Source organism: Diabrotica undecimpunctata, chromosome 9, assembly GCF_040954645.1.
Source record: "Diabrotica undecimpunctata isolate CICGRU chromosome 9, icDiaUnde3, whole genome shotgun sequence".
Classification (NCBI taxonomy): domain Eukaryota; kingdom Metazoa; phylum Arthropoda; class Insecta; order Coleoptera; family Chrysomelidae; genus Diabrotica; species Diabrotica undecimpunctata.
In genome coordinates this window covers 20,705,410-20,729,956 of record NC_092811.1, presented here as the reverse complement: position 1 = coordinate 20,729,956, position 24,547 = coordinate 20,705,410, and the positions used below count along the sequence as shown (strand labels likewise).

General features: G+C 34.5%; 1 protein-coding gene across 1 annotated transcript in view; it reads left to right on the top strand.

Moving 5' to 3' along the window:
- The window catches only part of RyR (Ryanodine receptor), a 142,879-nt gene that overhangs the window by 51,910 nt on the left and 66,422 nt on the right, over positions 1–24,547 (top strand). Inside the window, 8 exon segments of the mRNA XM_072542890.1 lie at positions 10,687–10,786; positions 12,998–13,196; positions 16,914–17,138; positions 17,196–17,482; positions 18,031–18,160; positions 18,223–18,293; positions 18,296–18,429; positions 22,520–22,655. Of these exon segments, the coding sequence (XP_072398991.1) occupies positions 10,687–10,786; positions 12,998–13,196; positions 16,914–17,138; positions 17,196–17,482; positions 18,031–18,160; positions 18,223–18,293; positions 18,296–18,429; positions 22,520–22,655 (1,282 nt within the window).

The following is a 24,547-nucleotide window of genomic DNA, read 5'->3' as shown; positions in this document are numbered from 1 at the left end:
TTCACGTGATCACTGTGATCACAATTAACTGATATAACGAGATTCGCTTATAACAAGGTAATTAGTCTGTCATTTTGGTTCTCGTTATACAGGGAGTATATTGCGTCGAGCTTTCGATATCCTCTTCGATGTCTTCTTCAGGGCTTCCGAGATCTCAGGCTGCCGAGCCCCCAGACACTACTACACTGATCAGTAATCAATGTATTACTGGTGTTGGGAATAGAAGACGTGTCATTTATACCTTCGATGGTGACATGGCTTGGTTGGAGGTTGGCGTGGGGGCCAGCATAGGGATTGGCGCGGATATTGGCGCTAGGGTTGGCGCGAACATTTCTGACAGTAGGATTTTGATTGACGGATGTAGTAGATGGTATTTTCTTAATGAGAGGACTCTGTCGAAGGTAACCGTATGCCGTTATCTCTTTTATTGAGACAATCTGTCTCAATAACTTAAACAGGCGAACTTTATATCGCCTTAGAATTATCAGTACCCTGTCCAATTATTGAACGTTGGCGATCATATTGGCAATAATAACTTTGTTTACGGCGGCTCTAAATAAATTAGCGGTGGTCTCTTGATACCATCCTCGGAGATTTCGGAGCCAAGATGTTCTTCTTCGTCCTGGACCTCTCCTTCTTAGATCTTACCCTGTATTATGAGGTGTAAAAGGTTATACCTATCTGGATGTCTTATTACATGACCGAAATATTGTAACTTTCGAATTTTTATCGTTTTTGTTATTTCTGTGCTCTTTTTCATTCGATGTAAAACTATTTCATTTCTTATTCGATCAACCCAACTTATCCACAATACTCGTTGATAAATCCACATCTCAAAGGCCTCCAATTTTTTGATTAATGTGTCTGTAAGGGTCCAGCTCTCCATACCATACAGCAATGTGGAGAATATGCAGTGTAACAATCTGATTTTAAGGTTTAACGTAATATCTCTATTAATTAGAATTTTCTTTAATTTATAGATGGCGGCTCTGGCTTTTTCAATGCGTATTCTTATTTCTTTATTTATATCCCAGTTATCGTTAACGTTTGCGCCCAAATATGTAATATTGTGGACTCTTTCTAACTCTATTCCATATCTGATGTTCGTTGGTTGTAACTCCGTTTTGCTGACAACCATAAGTTTTGTCTTAGAAGTATTAAGTTTTAGCCCATATTCATTACATGCTTCGGTTACCCTGTTTATAAGTCGTTGCAGGTCTTCTTCATTGAAGCCAATAGTAGTTAAATTATTTAAAATTAACATAAAACCAAAAAAAAATACTCAAGAATATTATGTAGGAAAAAATCAATTTAATTCTTTATGATAAACAACTGACGTATAATTGTCCATTCCCGAAACATGGAAACTTCACGTTGATTCCACAAACTTCCAACGATTGGCTTTGCGATTTGTTGATCCTCATGGCAAAAGCCAAACGCACGGGTTATTGTAGACGCTTAAAATCAAATTGTAAGTCCTTTGGAATCATATCCGGGATCAAAACATCATTCTTTGTAGTTTCCTTTGATGATCGTTGCCTTAGTGACATTATTAATTAGCTTTTTCTCACTCAGTCAGTCTCGTTCCATTGCACAGTCGAGGTTGATTAGTATTACGCAATAAACGCGTGTTGTCTCAAATTTTTATTGCGACGTCTATTTTCAATTGTTCTTTAGTTAATTTTTCATTTCTTTCACCAACTCTCAGGGACCATCTCGAGCCAAATTAATGCTCTGTATTACTACATTATTTTTCCTTTTTTCCCTCTCCACCCTCTATAATTTTTCATATATTGACCAATTTCATTTTCCATTTCTATTTTAATTTTTTAATGGTGTCATTTACAAATTTTAAATGCATAATATCATCTCTAATTTTTTTTTGTTCCATTTTAAATCTTTTATTTGTTGTGTTATGTCCGCCAAAATTTTTAATATTCTATCAAATTTTTCGTCATATTTTTCAATTTTGTTGGGTGATTTAGCCATTCTTCTCTTTTTTCTACCCTCGGAATTGTAACATTCATCACTCGACATTGTGATTTGTATAATAAATTTTACAATACATAAGTGCGGATCTGTACAGTTACTTTTTATCGATAAGACCGGTAAGACAAAAAACCGGATCGACTCTAACAGAGATTGTTTTGTGTTTTAAAATTTAAAAATAGTTTGCAGATGGTTTGCAGTTTGCACTTGGTTTTATAAATATTATGGTTGGGTCAACTATTTATAGTCCAGTCACTGTGGAAGAAAACTGCTACATTCCTCTCAGTTTTTTATAACTGAATCGATTTTGTTAAAAATTTGGAATTAGTCTTATCATTCTAACCTCTTGAAAAGTTATATATGCACTAGGCGAGTTTTTTATTTTTAAGGGGTAAAAACCCCCTTATTGAAAAAAAATGAATATTAAAGCATTTTATTGATTTAAATCATGTTAAATTATGCAATTAAAATATTTTCAATTATAATAATGGATATTGTGTACATTCTCAAGCTTTGAAACAATCTTAAAAACCACCCCTTTTAATAAAAATAATTGTAAAAAATCGTTTAACAGGTTCAAACGTTTTTGTAGAGCATTTATATCATCTACAATGTAATTCTCTACTTATATAAAATAATTATGATTAATTGCAGCACTTCAGCCCTTAAAAACTACCCCCTACGTAAAAAATATGCGGTATGTCCAACAAGTCCGTACCATACGGGAAACTTTTCAATTTTTAGTTGTATGAAAAAAAGTTCTTGTTGAAAAAAAGTTCTGCATGTTCTAAAACCTAAAATATTATAATCAAATATTAAATTTTTTCAGTCATATAAGTTTTATAAACTTTTTTTCATAAAACGTTGTAATGACATTTTTTATTTAAAACTTGATTCTCCATCAATTTCAGGGGATATTTTGAGTGTAAAAATTTCAACCCCCGAGATGGGGTTGCAACCACCCCAGGGTTAGAAGCACACATCGATGCCATATGAGGACCCTAGAAGTAAAGGGATATAAGTACATTTTTGTAAATATTGAGAAAACTGCATCGCTGAACTGGAAATCTTTCATTCTATTTGAAGATAAAGAGATCTAAGCGATAAGTTTATCAGATGCTACTTTCTAGCGGCAAGTTACTTAGCCTCCGAGCCAACTATAAGTAGGGCTTGGAAGAGAAGAGATACAAATGCACTTGTACCCCTTTTCCACTGTGTCAGACTGGTGGTTCAGTTTGTTATTTTTTTGGATGGGTACTGTTATACCTCCTATAAAGCAATATTAATTTGTTGTTAAAGTAATACTTTAATGTAAATAGGGATGTTCACTAATTTTTAAATATAGTTAAATTCAATTAAATTCAATAGATTATAAAATATATAAAAATATAGTAAACATAAAATTGTTTAAAAATATATATTTTTTAAGATAAATCAATTCTTAATTTTAATTTTGATGGAGGCTAGAAAAATGGCTCCTCGCAGCAAGGCTACGGTGTGTGACGTCAGCAGTCGTATCAACAACTTGTTGTGTATACGTATTTACGAAGTGTAACCAGTTCTTTAAGTATTTATACAGTGATAATGAAGCCAAATAAGTGGTGTTTTCTACAAAGAGAGGGAAAAACTAGAAAAGGCAGTTATTATGCAAGTTAGAAAAAAAATAAATACAAATATCTGTACCTCGGAAGAAATCAACAGTATGTTCATTTTTAAAACTTTACAGGAGAGCAGTTTTAAACTTTTTTTCACCAAAAAGTATTATTGCTGCATCTATTTATTGAGATATCGAAACAATGTTTTAATAGAACATTCTGTTTATTGTTATTTACACAATACATTTGTTATAATTAAAAACAAATTTGTTCCTGTTTTTTAACCCTTTTAACGGAAATGAGGTTGTATCCATCTAATAAAGTTATTGTACTGTAAGAATTAGTATGGGGTATTCAATAACAACTACAATCCTTTGACTTTTACTGACAAAATTTATTTAACCATACAATTTACGTTTTATACAAATACAAATATGTATGTAAAAATGGCATTTTAGGTACAAACCACTCAGTCATCCTCAAGTAAGTCTCCTTCTGGATAGTCACTATTAGTATTAGTAGTAGGTATGCTTTAAGTTTTGATAAAAATCACGGCAAAATGTAGGAACATTTGACAGTAATGCCAATAGATCGTTATACTTTTGTTGTGATATAAGTATTGGACTTTGTGATACCAGTTGCAAATCTTTTGGCAAGGTAAGGTGTCGTTTTCGAAATCTAACAAGGTCAATCTCCTGGTTTTCGTGATGAAAATTACTTTTTAAAAACAGAGTTCCAATGCTGTTTCGTTTAACTTGCAGTTAAACACAGTTTGACAGAAGAACTTGTTGTTTGTTAATGTCTCTTTTCTATTAATCAAAGGCGGATTTTAAGATGTTTTGACATCATACAAAGACCTTAAATTTTTAAAATCTTCTAGTTCCATATTATGTACGATATATTTCATTGATGTTTGTCTGACTAACTGCTGCCAGTCCCAGGGCGTGTAAATAGAAATGTTTTTTCTCTTTCGCTCTATCAGCGCATGGACAGTGTCCGCCTCCATGTGGGTATTACTCTTTAGTAGAAATTTCTGGATGATAATTTTTACTTTTTTAAACAAGTACTAATGCTAACATTTTTATTCTGGCCGTAACATTTGTAAGACCGTAGTATGATTTCTTCTATGTTACTGTCAGGAATGACGGTATCTGCCCATTTTAGTAATGCAGATCTTATTTCATTTCCACTACGAATAGTTTATCAGAACTTTTGTCTATATCAGACTGATGTTCGTTATCAAAACTCAAGACATCTCTAATAATATGCTCTTCATTTAAAACATCATTGCTTGGTGTATTATTTGATTCTGAAATTAAACAAGGCGTATAATATTGGTTGTAAAAGATTTAATAATATTGCTAGTCTAAGGTTGGTATCAAATCACTACATTACCCTTTTGAGATTATGTTTTTTAATAATTTAAAAATAATGAACAAAAAGGTAGCTTACCTGTAAATGCAGTAGAAGAATTCGCAGAACTTTTTAGTAGATACTTCAAGAATCTTTCTCCTACTAGAATTATGGTTCATTGTTCTTATTATTAGTAACAAACCACTGTAAACGCACCATAAATTCGTAAAGGGACAAAACATTAAGTCCACATGGTGTTTTATCCCTCTAAGTAAAAATGGACTTGGTGTTCTTTTAAAGGTCACTTTCTTTATCAGCAAATGGTTTAGGACCTAGTGCTCTATTCCTTTAAATAAAGTTATAAAAGTTAATTATTAGTCTGTAAAAGTGTCAAAATTGAAAAAATGGACATAGTGTTGTATCCCTCCGAGGTACAGATATAAAAACCTGTGGTTTGACAATTTTAAGTGAATATGGTGTTAAATTGTTTGTAACTGTAATAAAAATCTTCTCAGAATTTTTTTTAGATGTATTTAGACATCCAGGAACAAAACACCACTTATTTGGCTCCATTATCAGTGATTAAATACTTAAAGAACTGGTCACACTTCGTAAATACGTATACAAAACAAGTTGTCGATACGACTGCTGACGTCACACACCGTAGCCTCGCTGCGAGGAGCCGTTTTTCTAGCCTCCATCAGAATTGAAATTAAGAATGTTATGTGTTTGCTATGTTTTTATATATGTTATAACCTATTGAATTTAACAATATTTAAAAATTAGTGAACATCCCTATTGCAGCGTTTTACGTTATTATAAACTACAGTGTTTTTAAGAAGAGTTCGTTTTGGATTCAGAGGCCAGATAAGAGGAAAAAATAGAGCTAAAATAGCAAGAAGTTCAGGTAAGCTTACATGGACAAAAAACACAATACTCATGAAGTAAAAAAGTTACTAGAAGTTGAAAATCATCATTGTAGGAATAAATATACCAATAATATTTCACAAAAACAAAAACTTTCAATTTTTAAAGAGTATTGAGCATTGGGCACTGGAATCTCTAAACAACCTTTCTAAATCTATCCATACAGACTGAGCCTATAAAAAGAAAAAAACTCAATGCAGTTAGCAATAAAGAGATGTCATGTATTTATAATCTGGATGGTTTTGGAATATGTAAACAGTTTATAATGAAAACTCTTGATGTCTCCAACAAACGTTTACAAAATGTAGTTGAAAGCAAAAAACGTCTCCTCAGGTGTATCATGCTTAGACAAAAGAGGAAAGAAATCACCCCCGAACAAAATTTCTGAAAGGGCAATTGAAATCATAAAAGGACACTAGAAATAAGACCCCGAATAGGAGGTCTCTTCCTCAGGAGTGTAATTTGAAGCATGTACAAACTTTATTGTGATTTTTGGAGAAAATCACAATAAATAAATAAGGAAAGAAAAACAAAAAAACTTGTAAAGGAAAGGTTTTACAGGAATATTTTTAATACTCAGTCCAACCTTAGTTTCAAAAGGGACACAGGTCTCAAAAAGGGATCACAGACACCTGTGATAAATGTGACAAATTTCAGATAAAAATAAATCATGGTTCGGCAGAAGAAAACGCTTTAGCTCAAAAAAAAACTTTTACTTATTTAAGGCAGAAGCCGTATGAACAGTAAAAGATGAGTGTCATGACCTAAAGGATCCTAGCAAAGTTGCGATCATCTTCGACTTCTTCGTCAAAAACTATGCCAAGTCCTAATGTGTCAACTTTTAATGCATATTCTTCAAGACAACTATGGACGTATACAACTTAGGGATCCATAACCTACAGACTGGAACGACCCATTTCTTTATGTGGCACGAAGGTCAGGCGTCACGTGGATGTCAGAAAATATCATCTTGTGTCTTAAAATATATCAGACGCCTTTCACCATCTGTAAAACACATAACTGCATTTAGCGACAACTGTAGAGGCCAAAATAAGAGTTATCTGACAGTCAAATTTTAGCTATACATTGTCAGAGACACTAATGTTCAAACAGTAGATCATCGCTTTTTTATAACTGGTCATTCTGATAATGACTGGCCAAGACATTGGTTTGATAGGGTTAAAAAAGAAAAGAACCAAAAAGGACTTCCATGTACCTCAACATTGGATGGAGCTTAAACACTTGCTCCGTATTTCAAGAAGGGCGTAAATGAAATACAGAGCACGCAATGGTTACATTTTCAACAGGACAAACCTTTAACCGTGTTAACCCTGTTTACAAGAAAACAGCTGAAGGTATCATATAAGAGTTTAGTGAGCTTTCTATGAAACCCACTCGAGCTGGCAAAAACTCTGGCCTTCTGCCAGATCTCTTGCCATGAGTTTTTCATAAATCTGCGACATGATGGTCAACAAGCTGGAGAACTAGCAAACTTAGAAGAAGCAGATGTCGAAAATGGCGATTTGGATCACCATTACAACACTGATGTCGATGTTATGGTGGAGAATAAATATGTATAAAAACTTTATGATCTTTTTACATTTTTTATCTTTGTGTTGTATTTCTTAGAAGTAAAAGGGTACAATTACTACTTGGCAACCTAAATATAGCTCCAAAATGAGTCAAAGTCAATAAAATTACGATTTTTTGTTACAAATAATAATAATGTCTACAGTTACTTAAATGGAGAAGAAAAACTAGCATTAAAAAGTCATGGCAATTACAGTGAAAGGTCAACTTTGAACGGCGTTTACTCAAAATTTACTTTTTGTCACTTATACCCCTTTACTTCTAGGGTTCTCATAGAATTTATGGTTTTTTGGTAATTTACCAGCAGTTGTAAAAATTTCAGACAAATCGGTGCAGTTATAAAAAATTTAGAGGGAAAATGCGACAGTAACTGGACTATTAGAACAAAATAACACTGCATTAAAACTTTTGTAAGAAATGCACTTGAAACCACCAAGTATATTTTTCTCTTGTGGTAACTTGGTCATGTTTTGATCAATCACTTATTCACAATCAAATACGTGGGCAACTTAAATCAAAATTGTCTTTCTAGTTTTTAAATGATCCTTTTATGATGTTACATACCTTCAAATTTGTATAATGCAATATTGCACAATCTCCTGCAATATAGCAAATATGGCGGGCAAAACAAGCTACGACCTGTCGGGCAATAAAGTACGCTAGTGATTGCGTCATCGATATTTTTAGAATTTTCTTTTATTTTAACATTTACTCTTTATTCGAGATAAAGCATACTAGTTCTGAAACTGTTTTCTTGTGGCATGCCTAATTTAAATATTGTGTTTTATGAGATTGAGCCACAATTGACTGAAACGAATTCATAATGTAATTTTAATAACAATCTATTGTGGCTTAATCCCATAAACACAATATTTAACAAAGCATATAGAAAAATAAAAAATTGTTATTTCAAAACTTTTATTTCTGCGATTTTACAAATTTTACATCGAAATTGTAAACATGATGAACATTATTCATATGTTTATAAATAGAAGTTCTTATCATGACTTTTCCACAGACCTCGCATTCAACAGGACGTCTATCATATTCCCTCTGCCATTTTTTAAAATCTTCGTAATTGTCCCAAGATGTTGAGTTGAAAGGAATCCAGTTTCCTTTGTTTTGTCCGGACTGTATTAGACATTTGTCACACTGTTTTGGTTCTGGTAAGCACGCTGTGCATTTAAGCATAGTGAAATTTTGTAATTATACGTCTCCACTAGTTATATTTTTGTCTTTTTGGATTTATTAATCTGTCACTTCGCTTTATCACTGATGATAACAATAACTGGAACTGAACGCTAGAGTTGGTTGATAAAGAATGAGCTGTGAGGCTCGGATATGCCCGTTTATATCATTTCCGATATGGTCATGTGATCCATCCAATTTGGTGGAGGGGCGTAAGAAAAATAGTGTTTTGGAAAAATCGGGGAAGTTTATGTCTAATTTATATTAACACCAGCTGTAAATTATAATTAAAAATTAATAATTAGTCATTTGACGGAATTCCTACGATACATTATAATAATTTGCATTTCCGAGTTGAGGTCACGCCTTGTCAAGGTTGATAAATACTTGGCAAAAACAAGTTTATGGATATTGGCAGAATTTACATGAATGTTATAACAGTACGGGAGAAGAAATGTAAAAAGTAGGGGAAATCGGGGGAATTCTGTGCGGGTAAGAAATAATTAATACAATTTTCATAAAAATGTAAATTAAACCGAGATTTAAAGACAAAAAATAATTGCCTGATTGTTCATTAATTAATTAATATGTTGATTTGAAACACAAGTCATGTAATGCAATAATTTTTAAATTATGCCATTTCACGGAGTTACCACATGCGGAGGGTAAATCCGCGCATCGTCGAGGGTAACTCCGCGCATATAGAAAACGCTACAAAGGTTTATGTTTTTATTAAAAGTTGTTAAAACAAAGCAGAAATTAATTTTTACAATTTTCACAAATATAACCTTCAGGCCCATCTACATCGAAGAAGTCGGCATGTGGCCATCCAGAGCAAAACGTATATCGATACCATAGTTAATTGTCTTTACCAAATTGCCCGCATATATCACAATGTTTTTTGTTGAATTGACATCTATATCTAGGACATTATCGTCACAAATTTGGTTTTTATCCAATGACTCTTCTGTAGTTGAACTGTCATCAAATTTTATTTTTCGTCCATGTGATTTTTCTATTTGAATTATTTTGGTTTTTGTGGTTCAGAAAAAACCCTCAGAGGAGTCAGAAAGAAGGGATTTTCTTTTATTTGATTTCGTGGTTGTTTACACGTTTGTAATATCTGGAAAAGAAGCTATTTCCTTAATTGAGATATCAAAAGTTGGACACGAACATATAGACTGAACAAAATGTTTATCAGGGTGGTAAATCTCGGTCTAGGTGAACACAAGTCTCCGAAGTTCATCTGGAGATAAACCAAAAAACATTTTGGATAATTTTAAAATGTACTCCGTCAATTCTGCTTCCTATTGTTCAGAAAATACAGGCTTTCTGCCCAACTTTCCTTTTTGGTTCTGTTATTTTGATTCTATCTCGTAATGTCGACTCTGATATACCAGAACTTCGGTTAACTTCCCTAATTTTTCGTCAACATAGCATAACTTCTATTGCAGCTTTTAATTGACATTCTTCATAGCCGGATTTATTGCTTCTTCTATGGTAAGTTCTTGGCCTATGAAATTTAAAATATGGGGTAAATCCGCGCTGCGTTAAATTACCCCACTCTGCGCGGAATTTATTAGTAGAGATGGGCTTGCACAGTTTATCTTAATGTACAGTTTACTAGTTACTTTATTGCGCGGATTTACCCACTGCCCGGAATTACCCAATCCCGAAGGCAACGAGGCTTATATCGGTCATACACCAACTCAATTATTGGAGCGGTTCTACAAGTTTGAAGTTTATTTTTATGAATTTTCCTAAACAAGGTAATACAATGAACCGACAGATTAATCAGTCAAAAAAATAATAATAGTTATTGCATACGTATGTATATTTACAAAATTCTATTATGTTGAGATGGACAGCTTGTTTAACAGAACCAAAACAGTGCGATAAATGCCCATAATGTCAGGATAGTTTTAATAATTGTTGCTCATCGACAAATTAGCACTACATACACGAAACAACTTCTTGTTGTTTTTTTTTTTAATTTTTTCCCGTTTTATCCGTACATGTTTAATGTCTACAATGTATTCTGTAGGAAGAGAAAGTGTACAGCAACGCCGCTGAATCTTTCGGAAAGCAGTGGCAAGTCGGAGACGTGGTTGGGGTTTTCCTCGACCTGATAGATCACACTATAAGTAAGAGCTGATGCTGTATTTGCCGTTGCTTCTCGCTATTCATAAATCCATGATTATTTTTACTTATTACTATTTTTAATTTTATAGTTTCTTTTCCTGCAGCTGTTTTTATTTTTGTTGTGTGCATGGAATTTTATAGTTCTATTACTGTATTAGTTTAATTTAAATATCTAGATCTAATTTAGAAGTACTTGTAAATACTGCTGACTGCCCATTTAAAGCATGTTGCAACAAAAGATACATCTTGTCGCAAAGAACAGATTTAAATTTCCTTGCACCTACTCTAACTAGTTTTTTACATCTTCTATTTGGACTGTAAGGAAGAGTATAGACGTCTTAGAAGAGAGGAAAAACGTATCCATCGACGTAAGAAGAGGGAATACGAACAGAACACTCTCAATGAGATAAAAAGTTTATTCAAAAAAAAAATAAACGATGAAATACTACAAATACTTAAATAATAGCCGTCGGGAATTTAAACCACGATTAGAAATTTGTAAAGACACTAACGGTGAAATTCTACATGATAAAAACTCAGTTCTTAACAGATGGGTACAACATTTCAGCGAACATCTAAATATATATACGATATTGAAGGAGATTACAACATAGACAATCAACAAAATCTACAATGTCAACTACACAGTGAAGAAGATAAATGTCAAATGCCATTCTAAAGCCCTCAAAGACAATAAAGCCCTAGGAATCGATGAAATATTTTTGAAAATGTATAAAAAAAGTGGTGATCAACTTTTTGCAGCAATCCATAAACTAATAGTACTTATATAGCAGAATGAATTGGTACCAGAAGAGTGGCTAAAAGGAATAATATGTCCGTTGTATAAAAAGGGTGATCAACTGGAGTGTAATACCTATAGAGGCATTATTCTGTGAGCATCTGTGTAAAAAATCTTCGGCAATGTATTGTTTGAAAGACTTAAACCTTTTACAAATGATATTATTGGTCAATATCAATGCGGATTTACTGCTGGAAAGTCAACTACACATTAAATTCAAGCACATAGGCAGATTCTAGAAAAGTGATTAGAATATAACATAGATACACACCATCTCTTCGTCGACTTCAAAGCAGGTTAATATCAATACAATATTGTGCTATGCTCACATAGCACAATATTGTATCCCTGTGAGCCTTAAGTGAAAGGTTTACAATCAATGCCTGCTTCCACTCATATCATATGAATCCGAAACACTAACGCCATTTAGAAATAATGCTAATAAACTGGCAATCCCACAGAGGAAATATGTATGACATCAATATTAGGAATTAAACTTGCAGACCGCGTCAAAACTGAAGAGATTCGCAATATCAAGCTAAAATGGAGATTTGCAGGACATGTAGTACGGTTCAGCGATGATAGATGTAGTAAGTGATTATTGGAATGGAGACTCCGTGAAGAAAAGTCGGGAAAGAACATCGATGCGATGCACAGATGACGTACGGAGAATAGAGGATAACTAAAAGCAACTTGTTCAAAATAGAATTTCTTGCAGTTGTATGGAGGGGGCTTATGTCCAGCTGTAGACGCGAGAAGCTGGATGATGAACATGATGGTGATAGTGCTAAATGGATGATCGAAAAAATATTACAAATAGTGGACAAGGAAAGGTGATTTTAACCATTTAAGCTTGGAGAAACAGATAAGATAGGAGATTAAAAGTGCAAAAAACAGTGGTTGATAACTAGGTATCTAGAGGTGAAAAAACTTGAACAAAGTCACGATTATTTTCCTACATTTAAAAAAAAGTCCAAGAATGAAGACACTCTTCAAAGACTCAATAAAGAAAGTTGATTTCTAACAAACTAAGAGACTTGACCTTGTTATAGGAAAGAGTAGTTTAAATGTATAAATGAATAAGACACGATGGGCAGAAATGAGTGAAAGAAGAAGAAAAAGCTGTAAGAAACAATAGACCAAAGCTGTTCAGGGAACAGGGAACTGGAATATTTAAAAATTCGTTATTAAAAAATACAAGGACTAGTTTTGATTCACATTCACTGCACAAAATAGTTACTACTTCGCTAAGATTTTTGCCAACTTTCAGTGAAGATAGATTCAACTTTTATAAGAAGATTTGGGCTTCAAGTAGTATTCACATGTCATGTACTCTATCACATTTGTTATAAAAAAAACTTTATATTAATTACAGTAAATATAAGTTATTAGCATTGTAACTGATTTATTTAAGGTTTTTCTTTAAACGGTGAGCTGCTTATGGACGCCCTTGGTGGCGAGACTACTTTTGCTGATGTGCAAGGCGATAATTTCGTACCGGCTTTTACACTCGGAGTTGGTCAGAAAGCGAGACTGATCTTCGGTCAGGATGTTACCCAGTTAAAATATTTTACCATGTGCGGTTTGCAAGAAGGATATGAACCATTCTGCGTGTAAGTATATCATTAAAATTATCAAAATGGATTAAAAACATTTACTACACCAAACTTACGTTATGTGTAATTTAATACCAAATTTAATACTTGTGCCGTTTAAAAAATGTTCAGAGACTGATAACTATACCAGTATTAAGCTTTTAAATAGCACTTACAATATGAATAAGTTCGTATGTCGTATGTCGATTATGAACTTCGGGGTTTTTTATAGTGCTTCAATTATCTCATTGGGTTGTATAGTACTGAAAACCTTCTCATAATCTATGAAACACACACGGCCGTCTTTTTATTGACATTTGCACATCTGAAAGAGTATTTCTAGTGAAAGAGAGGTTCTTTTGCTTCAAGTTTCATCTTCTATCGAAGGTTGTAAATCATACTCTAAATAGTTTTGCACTACTGCATTCAAACCATTTCCTCAAGTTCTTAAGCGACGATATTCTTCGTCTTCCCTCATTTCGCTTTCCTCGAATTTTGCCTTGCATCTTCTTCTGGTTCCTATCCGTTTCGGATGTTGGAAATCATATTGACAATCATGACCTTGCTCGCTGCGGCTCGAAACAGCTCCGTTGAGGTTTTCTTAAACCATGTTCTTAAATTCCGCAGCTATGATATTCTCCTTCTACCGGGTCTTCGCTTACCTTTGACTTTACCTTGCAATATAGACTGCAGCAGGTGCTGATTTCTCATAACGTGTCCCAGATATTGCAATTTTATGCGTTTGATCGTAAACACAATCTCTGGTTCCTTCTTCATTTTTTCTAGAACTTCCTTGTTCGTGATCCTTGCTGCCCATGATATTCTCAGCATTCTTCTATAAAGCCACATCTCAAATGCTTTAAGTTTTTTAATAGTGGTGTCTGTAAGCGTCCATGCTTCCGCCCGGTACAACAACACAGAGAAAACATAGCATCTCAAATGTCTCATTTTTGTATCTAGGGATATATTGTGACTTTTGAAGATGGCGCTCATTTTGTTAAAGACCGTTCTTGCCTTTCCTATGCGGCACTTTATTTCCTGTACATTGCTCCACTGTTCGTTTATAATAGTTCCCAGGTAGCAATACTGTTTTACTCGCTCTATCTGCGTCCCACTAATGTATAGATGAGCCCCATTTATATTCTCCTTGCTGATAATCATTTGTTTCGTTTTGTGGGTATTAATGTTTAGTCCGTACTGTTGACTGTACTCGTTTATTCTGTCCATTAGCCTCTGAAGTCCCTCTAAACTATCTGCTATCACCATGTTGTCGTCGGCATATCTAACATTGTTTACTCTTTCACCATTTAGAAGGATGCCTTCGTCTATTCCGTAAAGAGCTTCTTTAAAAATTTTCTCTGAGTACATATTAAATATGAACGGCGATAGGATACATCCCTGTCTAACTCCACGTAGTATTTTTATGTGATCTGTTTCTTCTCCGTTAATTTTCATGTATGCGGTCTGATTGCAATATAGTTCTGAAATTATTCTGAGGTCTTTGTCATCCAGGTCTGCTTCTTTTAAAATGTTTATCATCTTTTGATGTTGAACTCTGTCAAATGCCTTTTCATAGTCGATCAAGCACGCGTATACGTCGCAGTTAACGTCCCTGCATCTTTGAATCAGTACCTGTACTCCGAAAAGTGCCTCTCTGGTACCCACTGCGTTAATGACGCCGAACTGTCTGTCCGATATTTGTTCCTCGCACTTTTTATAAATTCTTCCATGGATGACTCTAAGAAACAGTTTCAACATGTGGCTCATTAGGCTGATTGTTCGATATTCTTCGCACTTTTTAGCCCCCTGTTTTTTAGGTATCGCTATGAATTCTGATTCTAGCCATTTATCAGGGATGATTCCTGTATTGTATATTTTATTGAAGACAGCCGTGATCCAATTTATTCCTTCTTCCTCCAAGAGTTTTAAAAATTCAGCTTCGATATTATCAGGCCCTACAGCTTTCCTGCTTTTCATCCGTTTTATTGCTTCTTCTACCTCGGATTTAAGTATGTCCGGGCCCGTCATCCTCTCTGAAAATGGATGCCTATAATCCGTTCTTTGATCTTGAAAAAGTGTCTCCAAATATATTCTCCATTTGTCTTTCATCTCTTGGGTGTCAATGATTAATTTTCCATTGGTGTCTATGAGTTTCATTTCTGTTCGCTTTTTAAAAGTACCTGTTATTTCTTTTACCTTTTTGTGTACATTAAAATTGTCATGCTTGGCTTGTAGTCTTTCTATTTCTTTACATTTCTCTACAGCTTCTTTTTCTTTATCTTCTCTTATTTTTCTTCTGATGTAAGCCTGCATTTTTTTATATTCATCTTTATTTCCTTTAATTAACCTTCTGCGTTCCATTAAGTGAAGGATTTCTGGAGTCATCCAAGATTTCTTCTTTGTTTCTTTGTTTGGTTTTAGCAGATCTTGTTTGGTTTTCTTAATTATTTCTTCGAATTGATTGATTTCTCGTTGGATGTTATTTTCTTCTTTTAGTTGTTTAACTTGGTTGTTAATGTATTCCCCCACTTGCTTTTTAACTTCCGGATGTTGCAGGGCTGTCATGTCGTAGTTAGGTCTAGACTTTTTCTTTATTGTCTTCAGTCTCACATCCATGACTCCCACTAAAGGTATGTGGTCAGATTCAATGTCCGCTCCTAGATATGTTTTGACAGATTTAAAACTGTTTCTGAATCTTCTATTTACCAATATATAATCCATCTGGTTTCTAATTACGTTATGGGGTTGGCTTGCATAATAAGCTGCAATAATGAGTATCTCTGCCCTCTCATAACATAGCCTAAGTACTCAAGTTTTCTTCTTTCGATAGTCAATATTATTTCAGCTTCATTTCCTATTCTTATAATAACTTCTGCGTTTAACATTCTTGGAGTCCATGATATTCGTAGGATTCTTCTGTAACACCAACATTCAAAGGCGGCCAACAGCCAAGTCGGTCACGAAACCTTCACTGGACAATTAAAAGTTTTTGGCACAGTCAGAAGGACGATACGATGGCGATCATCTTTTTGTTGTAATGTATTTTGTTGGAATTTGGTCGCGTATAATTTGGAAAAAAACTTGGAAAGTGTATGACTGATAACACTGATGAGACTGTAATCGCCAGTCAAGGGCTCTACTTTCCAACAGCGGTGCAAATGTAGATGTTATTCAATCGCTAGATAGCACACAAGTTTTATACATTCCATTGAAAAGTTTAAGCATAATCTGAATGTTGTCTATGTCCACATTTTGAGGAGTCCAACAGGGATGTCACTCCATGTTCATTAGCAGTAAGGGGCTTGTGATTATTATTAATGTAATTTTTGGGTTCTTAGTTTTGAAACAGATTTATCAATCGTATCAGTGTTATGGCTTTTCTGTTTTACTCGAATAGTTTTTAGATTAAATTGGATGTTGGTTACAAGAAGATTATGATCAGATGAAATATCTGCTCCAAGAGAAGTACGGTCCTTTTAACGCAGTTTCTAACGCATTTGTTGACAAATACGCTATGTACTCTTGATATATATATAGCCTTCGTTTTCGAAAATCTTATTTTACTATTAAGGTATTACTTATAAGTCGCATTCCTGACAAAAAACAAATATCATTTTTTTCTCAAACGAGATTTAATAATGATAATGGACTATCGAGCTTATATGTATAGCATTTTTTCTTCGTAAACCACTTCTTATTTGTATAACAACTCTAATACGTATGTTTATATTCTAGAAACATGAACCGAGCTGTAACATATTGGTATACGAAAGACCAACCGATTTTTGAAAATACTGAAGACATACCCGATACAAAAATCGATGTTACAAGAATTCTAGCAGGATCTGAATCACCTCCATGTTTGAAAATTAGTCACAACACCTTTGAAACTATGGAGAAAGCCAATTGGGAATTTTTGAGGTTAAGTTTACCTGTCATCTGTCATCCGCAATTTATAACGTAAGTTGTGATAGCAAAATTTTCCCCGCGTGTGTAATAAACGGTATGTATGTTCAGGGAAGAAGAAAAGATGAGAAGATGGGATGAAATTAAAATTCGGCAACATAGGTTGAAGGTCGAGGTCGATCAACAACAGGGTCCTCCGGCTCATATAGAAAATATCATGAAGAGTGGTTTCTCCATGAGCGATATCAAAGGTCTTCAAAGAAGCTACATGGAGGACGCTGTGGAGTCCGATGAGATCATGAAGCAACCGACTACCACCACTGGTAAATCAGTAAGACTGCCGGCTAGACCACCGAGGAAAGGATCTTTATCGAGGAATATCAATGGTTACGATGATGGTGAGCAAAGTTTATTAATTTTAACAAAATATTCTTCTTTTAAAGCTTATCTGTTATCAAAAAGTTAACTGTTATCACTATTAGCACTCAAGTACTTAAAAAATGAGTAGGTAAATCTGTAATTGTCTGTGGAATGGAATTCTTAGTTTTTCAAGTGTGAAATGGTCTATTTACCAGATAATTTATTTTCAGATAAATACATTCATAAGAATTACTTGCTGTTTCTCTATTTCATTTCAAGACAACAATCTCATTATTCCATTTATTTTATAGCAGTGTTCTGTATGAAGCGGTATAAAGTCTTAGTGTTAGTATAAAATCCAAATTGAATCTGCGGCTATCGGATGGAATTATTAGATTGGTCGTGTAAATCGATGAATGTGAAATACATCTTTCCATCTTTCGCCAAACGTCTTTCCCTAACAAAATTGACATTATTTATTTGTGTTAATCGATATTTTGTTGTAATTTCATTAAATATTTTTGATTTTTTGTGTCACGTTAAACGTTTTCTTTATTAATACTTTAATTTTGCAAAATATCCGCAGGTCTCGCTATTCCTATTGGAAGAGGTGTTCACAGATCCAGCAGTGAACTTAACATGAACAGATATAATGAAATGAACGGCACCCAGGAGAAAAGTGATGATAAAAAGAAGAGAGGTAGATCACCGTTTAGGTAAGACACTCAATTCTATATTTTGACATATTAAAACGGTACTTATTACATTGTATGTGAAGGTTTTTCTCGAAGAAGAATCGCGAAGCAACTAGTGGAGAGCGTGACAAAAAAGGCAAAGCCAGAACTCCGGAACCGTCCCCCGAACAGCTGATCTCTCTCCGCAAGCTCGATCTGTTGGCCTATCCAATACCGCTTTGCAGAGACGGCCTACGATGAAGCAGTCTCAGGTAAAAAATGCTACTGCTACTCAGCCATTAGGTAGTCAGGTAAGCCTATTAGTTTTAAATAGTGTGTCCCCAGTTTCCTCCAGTTCACAACTAAAAAACTGAAAGTACTTCCAGGACGTATATCGACAATTTGACCATTTGTGGTGTTTTTAAATAATTTCCCAATAATTTGTGTTTGGTTTCTTGTTATTCCGACTGGGATCATTATTTCTGTAACGCAGAAAACAGAGTTTTCCAAAGTTAGCAAAAATGGATCTGCTAATTTGAATGAGTGGATCAGTTCGGCCGAGGGATGAATAGTACGCTGAAGTTCCCATATCTTACAGTGGCTCGGTGCTACACATTCATTAATCGCTATTATTCATATTGTGTGAGCTATTTATAGATAAATTTCTAATCTCTTGTAAAAAGTATACTAATAAAAGGTGCATTACATTTGAGGTTTCTAGGCCATGGTCTGAAAATTATGACTCTTCGTGTTTCGTCTACAAAGTGTTATTTGGAGCAATCGTATGTGCTCTATTATCTGTTGTTTGGTCCAATTCGGCATTGGAATTTTCGGTACATCTGCAAAGAATTTTTGTATTCCCAAGTGTTGAGATTTTTTCACATTTGGTTTAGAAGAAGAATAGATTAAAATTAAGTGGTTTTGAATTTTAATAACCTGCCTGAAGATCGTGGATAATAATGTGATGTATGTACGTATATGTATTTCTTCGAATAGAATTTCTTGGTTGTCGCCTGTGATAGTATGTTCTGTAGCTGATTTTTCGAAGTGACCAAGACAACAGTTCCTTTTGTGTTCAACCAAAGGAGTATTTACAAAATTTTGTTGTTCCAATCTACACTGACACACACATACCGTAAATACAGTAAATTCCTGGACTAGACAACGCTTGTCTTGGACCTTAGGCCGATGCTAGACTTTATTGTATCGTCTTCGTTGATCTGAAGATGGACTTGACGTCATGGTTTGCAAACACTTTGCCTATTAACTCTACAACAATTTTAATATTCCGAAAAAATCCTTTAAGTTCTAGTTGTTGTGTGATGTTATGATTGATTCCATTTGGACGTCTAGATCACTTGATCTCTTGGAGCATAACTGATCTGTTACAATATTTTTATAGATCGTTTAAAAGTTCCAAAATGGTTTTCTATGGATGGTTTTATTTCTACCAAAACATCTAAAAATGCAATCTGTTTGGTTTTCTTTATTTCCACGATGAACTGGATCGTAAGATCCAGGAAAAAATTATTTGGACATCTATCAAAATAACCTCATGCATATACTTGTCAAAACTTCACAGCTTACCTTTTTTTAATTTATTTTTAAACCACTCCACCTTACATTCTTTTCTTTATTTTATTTAAAGGTTTCCATTAATTTCTACGTAGGCTATAAATTGTTTTGGTTTTGTACGTTATTGTGCATTAGGCATAAATATACCATATATTTCAATGTGCACTTTTCAGCTGAAATTGCGTTCCTCTTTAATATTTGCTTTTAGTGCTTACATTTTTTTCCTAGTGAACTAATATAATATGCTTGTGATGTGTTCTTATTAACGAAATACTCTCAACAAAAATATAGACGCATTTATGCCAAATTTGCTCAAACAAATCGCTAGCTATGATCTGCTCAAACAAATCGCTAGTATACTCTGTTTTTAAACTAGAAGGAATAAATTCAAAAAACAAATTCACACCCAATAATGTCACTAGAAAAATCAATAGATTCATCTTCTTTTTTGGTTGACCCTTAGACGGGTAATCTAGTAATCAGTATCGGACTTTTCACACATAAAAAACTTAATGAAATGAATGACACTGAACTGAAACTGAGATAGAAGTGTATCTTTGCAAAAAAGGTTGCTTGAAAACAGTTTAATGTAAAGTCTTTTTACAAAGTCAGTATTTACTACATCTTCCATTTTGACTAACTTGAATTCATATCTTTGTTTTAACTGTTGGATGTACAAATCCATGCAGAATTTAGTCTGTTAATTAAGAAAAATCATCAAATAAAATACAAATAAATAAATTATAAAATTCAAATTCAAATAAATCATAATCACATTAAAATTACATTGTAGATACAATTTATTCACGTTCTAAGGAACTTGTTTTACTGTCAGCATTGCTAATTGAAATTAATAATGGTTCTATTACACTATCCATGATGCTGGGCCCAAACAGAACTGGTTTTTATTGAAATGTAGGCTAAAGTCTGAAAATTAAAGGAATAGTACAGAAAACACAAAAAATCGTCCATATAACTTATTAACCTATGAATTTTAAAAGTCAATAGTGTCAAAATTTCATAATTTAGTGGAGTAAACTTGCCTTCGGTTGGACCAATCACAAACAAGCATTACGGCGCGGTAAATTTGAATTACTCCTAGTTTTAAAACCAAGTATAATATGATAAAACTACAACCATGGAAAATAATATATTTTAACGTAGAATTGTGAGAATTTATAAAAAATATATTCAGTAATATTTATTTTGGCGAGTAGCGTATTTAAACATGACGTTAAAGAGCCACTGTTATCGATAATTTTAAATGGGGCCTTATAGCAAGTGATATCTTCAAAGGTATGGAACGTACCTATTCAATCATACTAATTTTGTTTGGGTTTAAGCTTATTTTGATGAATAAATTCAATAAATTCTAAAATTGTAGTTTCGCATTTCATTAATAAAGATTTAAGAACCAGTTCTTACATTAAATGTTCCAAATGTGCTCCATCTACGTCCTGACAGTAATGCATCCTATTGCTAACTCTTGTCGTACTCATTCAAATGTGTCGGAGGAAATTGCCTTGCATTCTTCAATAATTCGTTGTTTCAAAATGTCAATACTGTTGGATAGTGCAGCGTAAACTTTAGTTTTCAAGTACCCCTACAGAAAACAATCTAATGGTGTGAGGTCCGGTGACAGTGCTGACCATTGTATGGAAACTTGTCGTCTAATCCATCTACCACGATATTCCTCATCTAGGTAATGTCTTACTGCACCATAATAGTGTCCAGGAGCACCATCTTGTTGAACCGTGATTTCCACGTTGCCGAATTCATCTGAATTATTCTCCAAAATTTCAAGTATTAACGGTTCAATTGCATTTTGTAACATCTCCAGATACACTTCACCGGTTAAGTTAGTATTGAGAAAAACAGGCCCAACTATGTGGTTTCCCAAAATACTTGCCTAAACATTTACTTCTTCTGGAAATTTAGTAGGTTTTTCACGAAAGACGTGAGGATTTGTCTCACTCCAATACCCCACATTGTGTGTGTTAACATTTCTTTAAGGGAAAAAGTACTTTCGTCACTAAAAAAATGTTTGTATGTAATATGACTGTTGTTTAATTTGGTTGGATATATTTTCACGGAATTCTAGTCTTCTGTTGGGGTCATCATCTGAAAGTTAATGCACAATTTTTAATTTGTATAGATGAAATTTGTCTTTAGCCAACACTCGGTGTACTGTCCTTTGACTGATTCCAAAGATAGACGCAACATGGGCTGTAGAAGAAATTGTGTTCTCTACCATTTCTGTAATTAGGTTAATTTTTTTATCATTGGTCGACTAGATGATCGTTTGTAATTTTGATCACTACCTGCTTTTTCAAATTTCCTAAGATTCTTCCTCAAATAAGTCCTCGATATTTATTGGGCCATCGAGTTACCTCTCATTAAAAAGATCTTTCGCTGCATGAAAATTGTTTCTACATTTACAAATTATTAAAACTGCTGTTATTTTGTCGGCTACAGTACGTACTATTCTGCCTATATAAACATTTAAACGTCTCGTTAAACTATAATTAAACTAACAAAATTAGTATGATTAAATATGTATGTACAATACCTTTCAAACGATATATCACTTGCCACCAAGTCCCATTTAAAATTATCGGTCACAGTGGCTTTGTAACGCCATCTATCACTATTACGTCACCTCTTACGACTAGTTGACACTATAGCTATTTATTTCGTTGCTCCAAATTTCACTATTATAAGTTTAACCGTTCAAAAGATACAAGGGTGGAGGTGACTTTTGGCTATCACTGTAAAGTTCGAGTTTGCCTTCTTAATATTAATTAGAAATATTTCCTTAACTTACAGCTGGATCTTCAACCTCAGTCACCAGCTGATAGACAGCAGAAACAGCTAACGGTCACACAACCCTCCGATATTGAATCTGTTGGAAATGAAATCTATGATGCTGAGTGTCTTAAGTTGATCAACGAATATTTCTACGGTAAGTTTTGGTTGTTATAGGTTAGGAAGAATATTGATCGTTATGATGAAATAAAAACGCATATTGAAAAAGTTCGGACTACATTTACGAAAATGAAACTTACTTTACTTTATCGTATACGGACATGTCATTCATAAAATTTCGGAAGAGTTCCATCTTTGTTGGCGAGCCACAAATTTTCGAGGGTACATCTATGAGGACAGTTTCTGCATGTAAGAAGATGTTCCATATTCTGTGTTTCTCCACAGTCACAGTTCACATAATCTTGGTCAATTTTTCCCCATTTTGCTCTGTTTGATTTTACTGGAGCGACCCCCGTTCTTATCCTATTCATAGTTTTCCACGTTTTAAAGTCTAGGGACTGGCCGGTCCATTGAACCTGGGGAAGAGGAAAATAATCAGCGGTTCTTCCTGCACTGTTCCAAGGAAGTCTTTCCTGGATTTTAGTCGCTTTCGTGGTGTTCGAGCTTTGTATAGGGCATGCCGCTCGTCCGCGATCTGTTTAATTTTTTCTATGCACTCTGCAACGCCTCTGCGTGTTGAGGGTTCTGCAAAACCCTCTGTTTTATATAGATTTGAGAATTGCGTTGGTTTCATGCACCCCGTTATTATCCTGCATGTCTCATTTAGCGCGTATCAACTTGTTTGGTGTGGGCAGATCTGCCCTAAACGGACACGCATGTGCAGCAGTTGAGAAACACAGTGCTTGTGGCGTTGTTGTTAAAAAGCCAGGACGTGCACCCCATTTACTTCCCGTTAGCTTTCTGAGTATGTTGTTCCTAGTTGTTACTTTCCCTCTCGTTTTTATGCAATGTTGTCTGTAGGTGAGGGACCGGTCTAGAGTTACTCCAAGATTCCACGCAATTTGGAGTTTTCGCTTGGCTTCCTTTGCGCGAAGGTGGTCGTTTGTGGTTGTTTCGGTCGGCGTAGGTTGATAGTTTGTGTATATATTGAAGAGCATTGGTGCTAAAACACTTCCCTGTGGGAGGCCGTTTTTTGGACTCTCCACCTACTTACTTTACCCTCCAGCATAACGAAAAAACGTCTGTTTTGCATTAAGGAATATACGACCTTACCCAGATGGTAGTCATTGAGAGTGTCGTATAATTTTCGGAGCATTGTTTTGTGCCTTCTGTGTCATAGGCTGCTGTCAAATCTACGAGAGCATCCTATGTTATAAGTTTTCCTTCAAAGCCATCTTCAATGTGTTTTGTTAGTGCGAGGACTTGACCGGTGCAAGATTTGCCGGGTCTGAATCCTCCTTGTTGTGGGATGAGGTGCTTGTCGACATTTCTTTTCTATTCTGGCGAGTATGAGTCTCTCGTATAGTTTAAAAAAGTGACACAACAGTGAAATAGGTCTGTAGCTACTGGGATTTTCTGGGTTCTTTCCTGGTTCTAACAAGGCTATTGCTTTAGATTTCCTCCATAATTTTGGAATTTCGCAGGCTTTGCAGCACGTGTTATAAAGTTGCAAGATCCAGTTTTTTGCTCCTCGGCCCAAATGCTTTATTTGTCCACTGCATATATTATCCACACCTGCAGCTTGCCAGTTTATTAACTTGTTCATACAGTCGTGGAGTTCTTTTAGTGTAAAATGAGTTCCTAGGTGGTTTCTCTCCGAATTCCATCTTCTTCTAGTGTTTGGGTCCTTATATCGGTTCGTAGTTCTTCCATTCATAAGGATTTGAGCAACGACTTGGTTTGCTGTAACCTTGAAAGGTAGTTTATGTTCTTTTGGATTAACGCTAAGTTTTTTTACAAGGTTCCATGCTATTTTGCTACTATGTGTCATGCCCATTTTTTCCAAGGTCTCAATCTACTTTTCCTGTCTGGCTTGACTTAGCTGTTGGAGTAGTACTGCTCCGCAATCAACCGTTTCTTGGCTAAAAG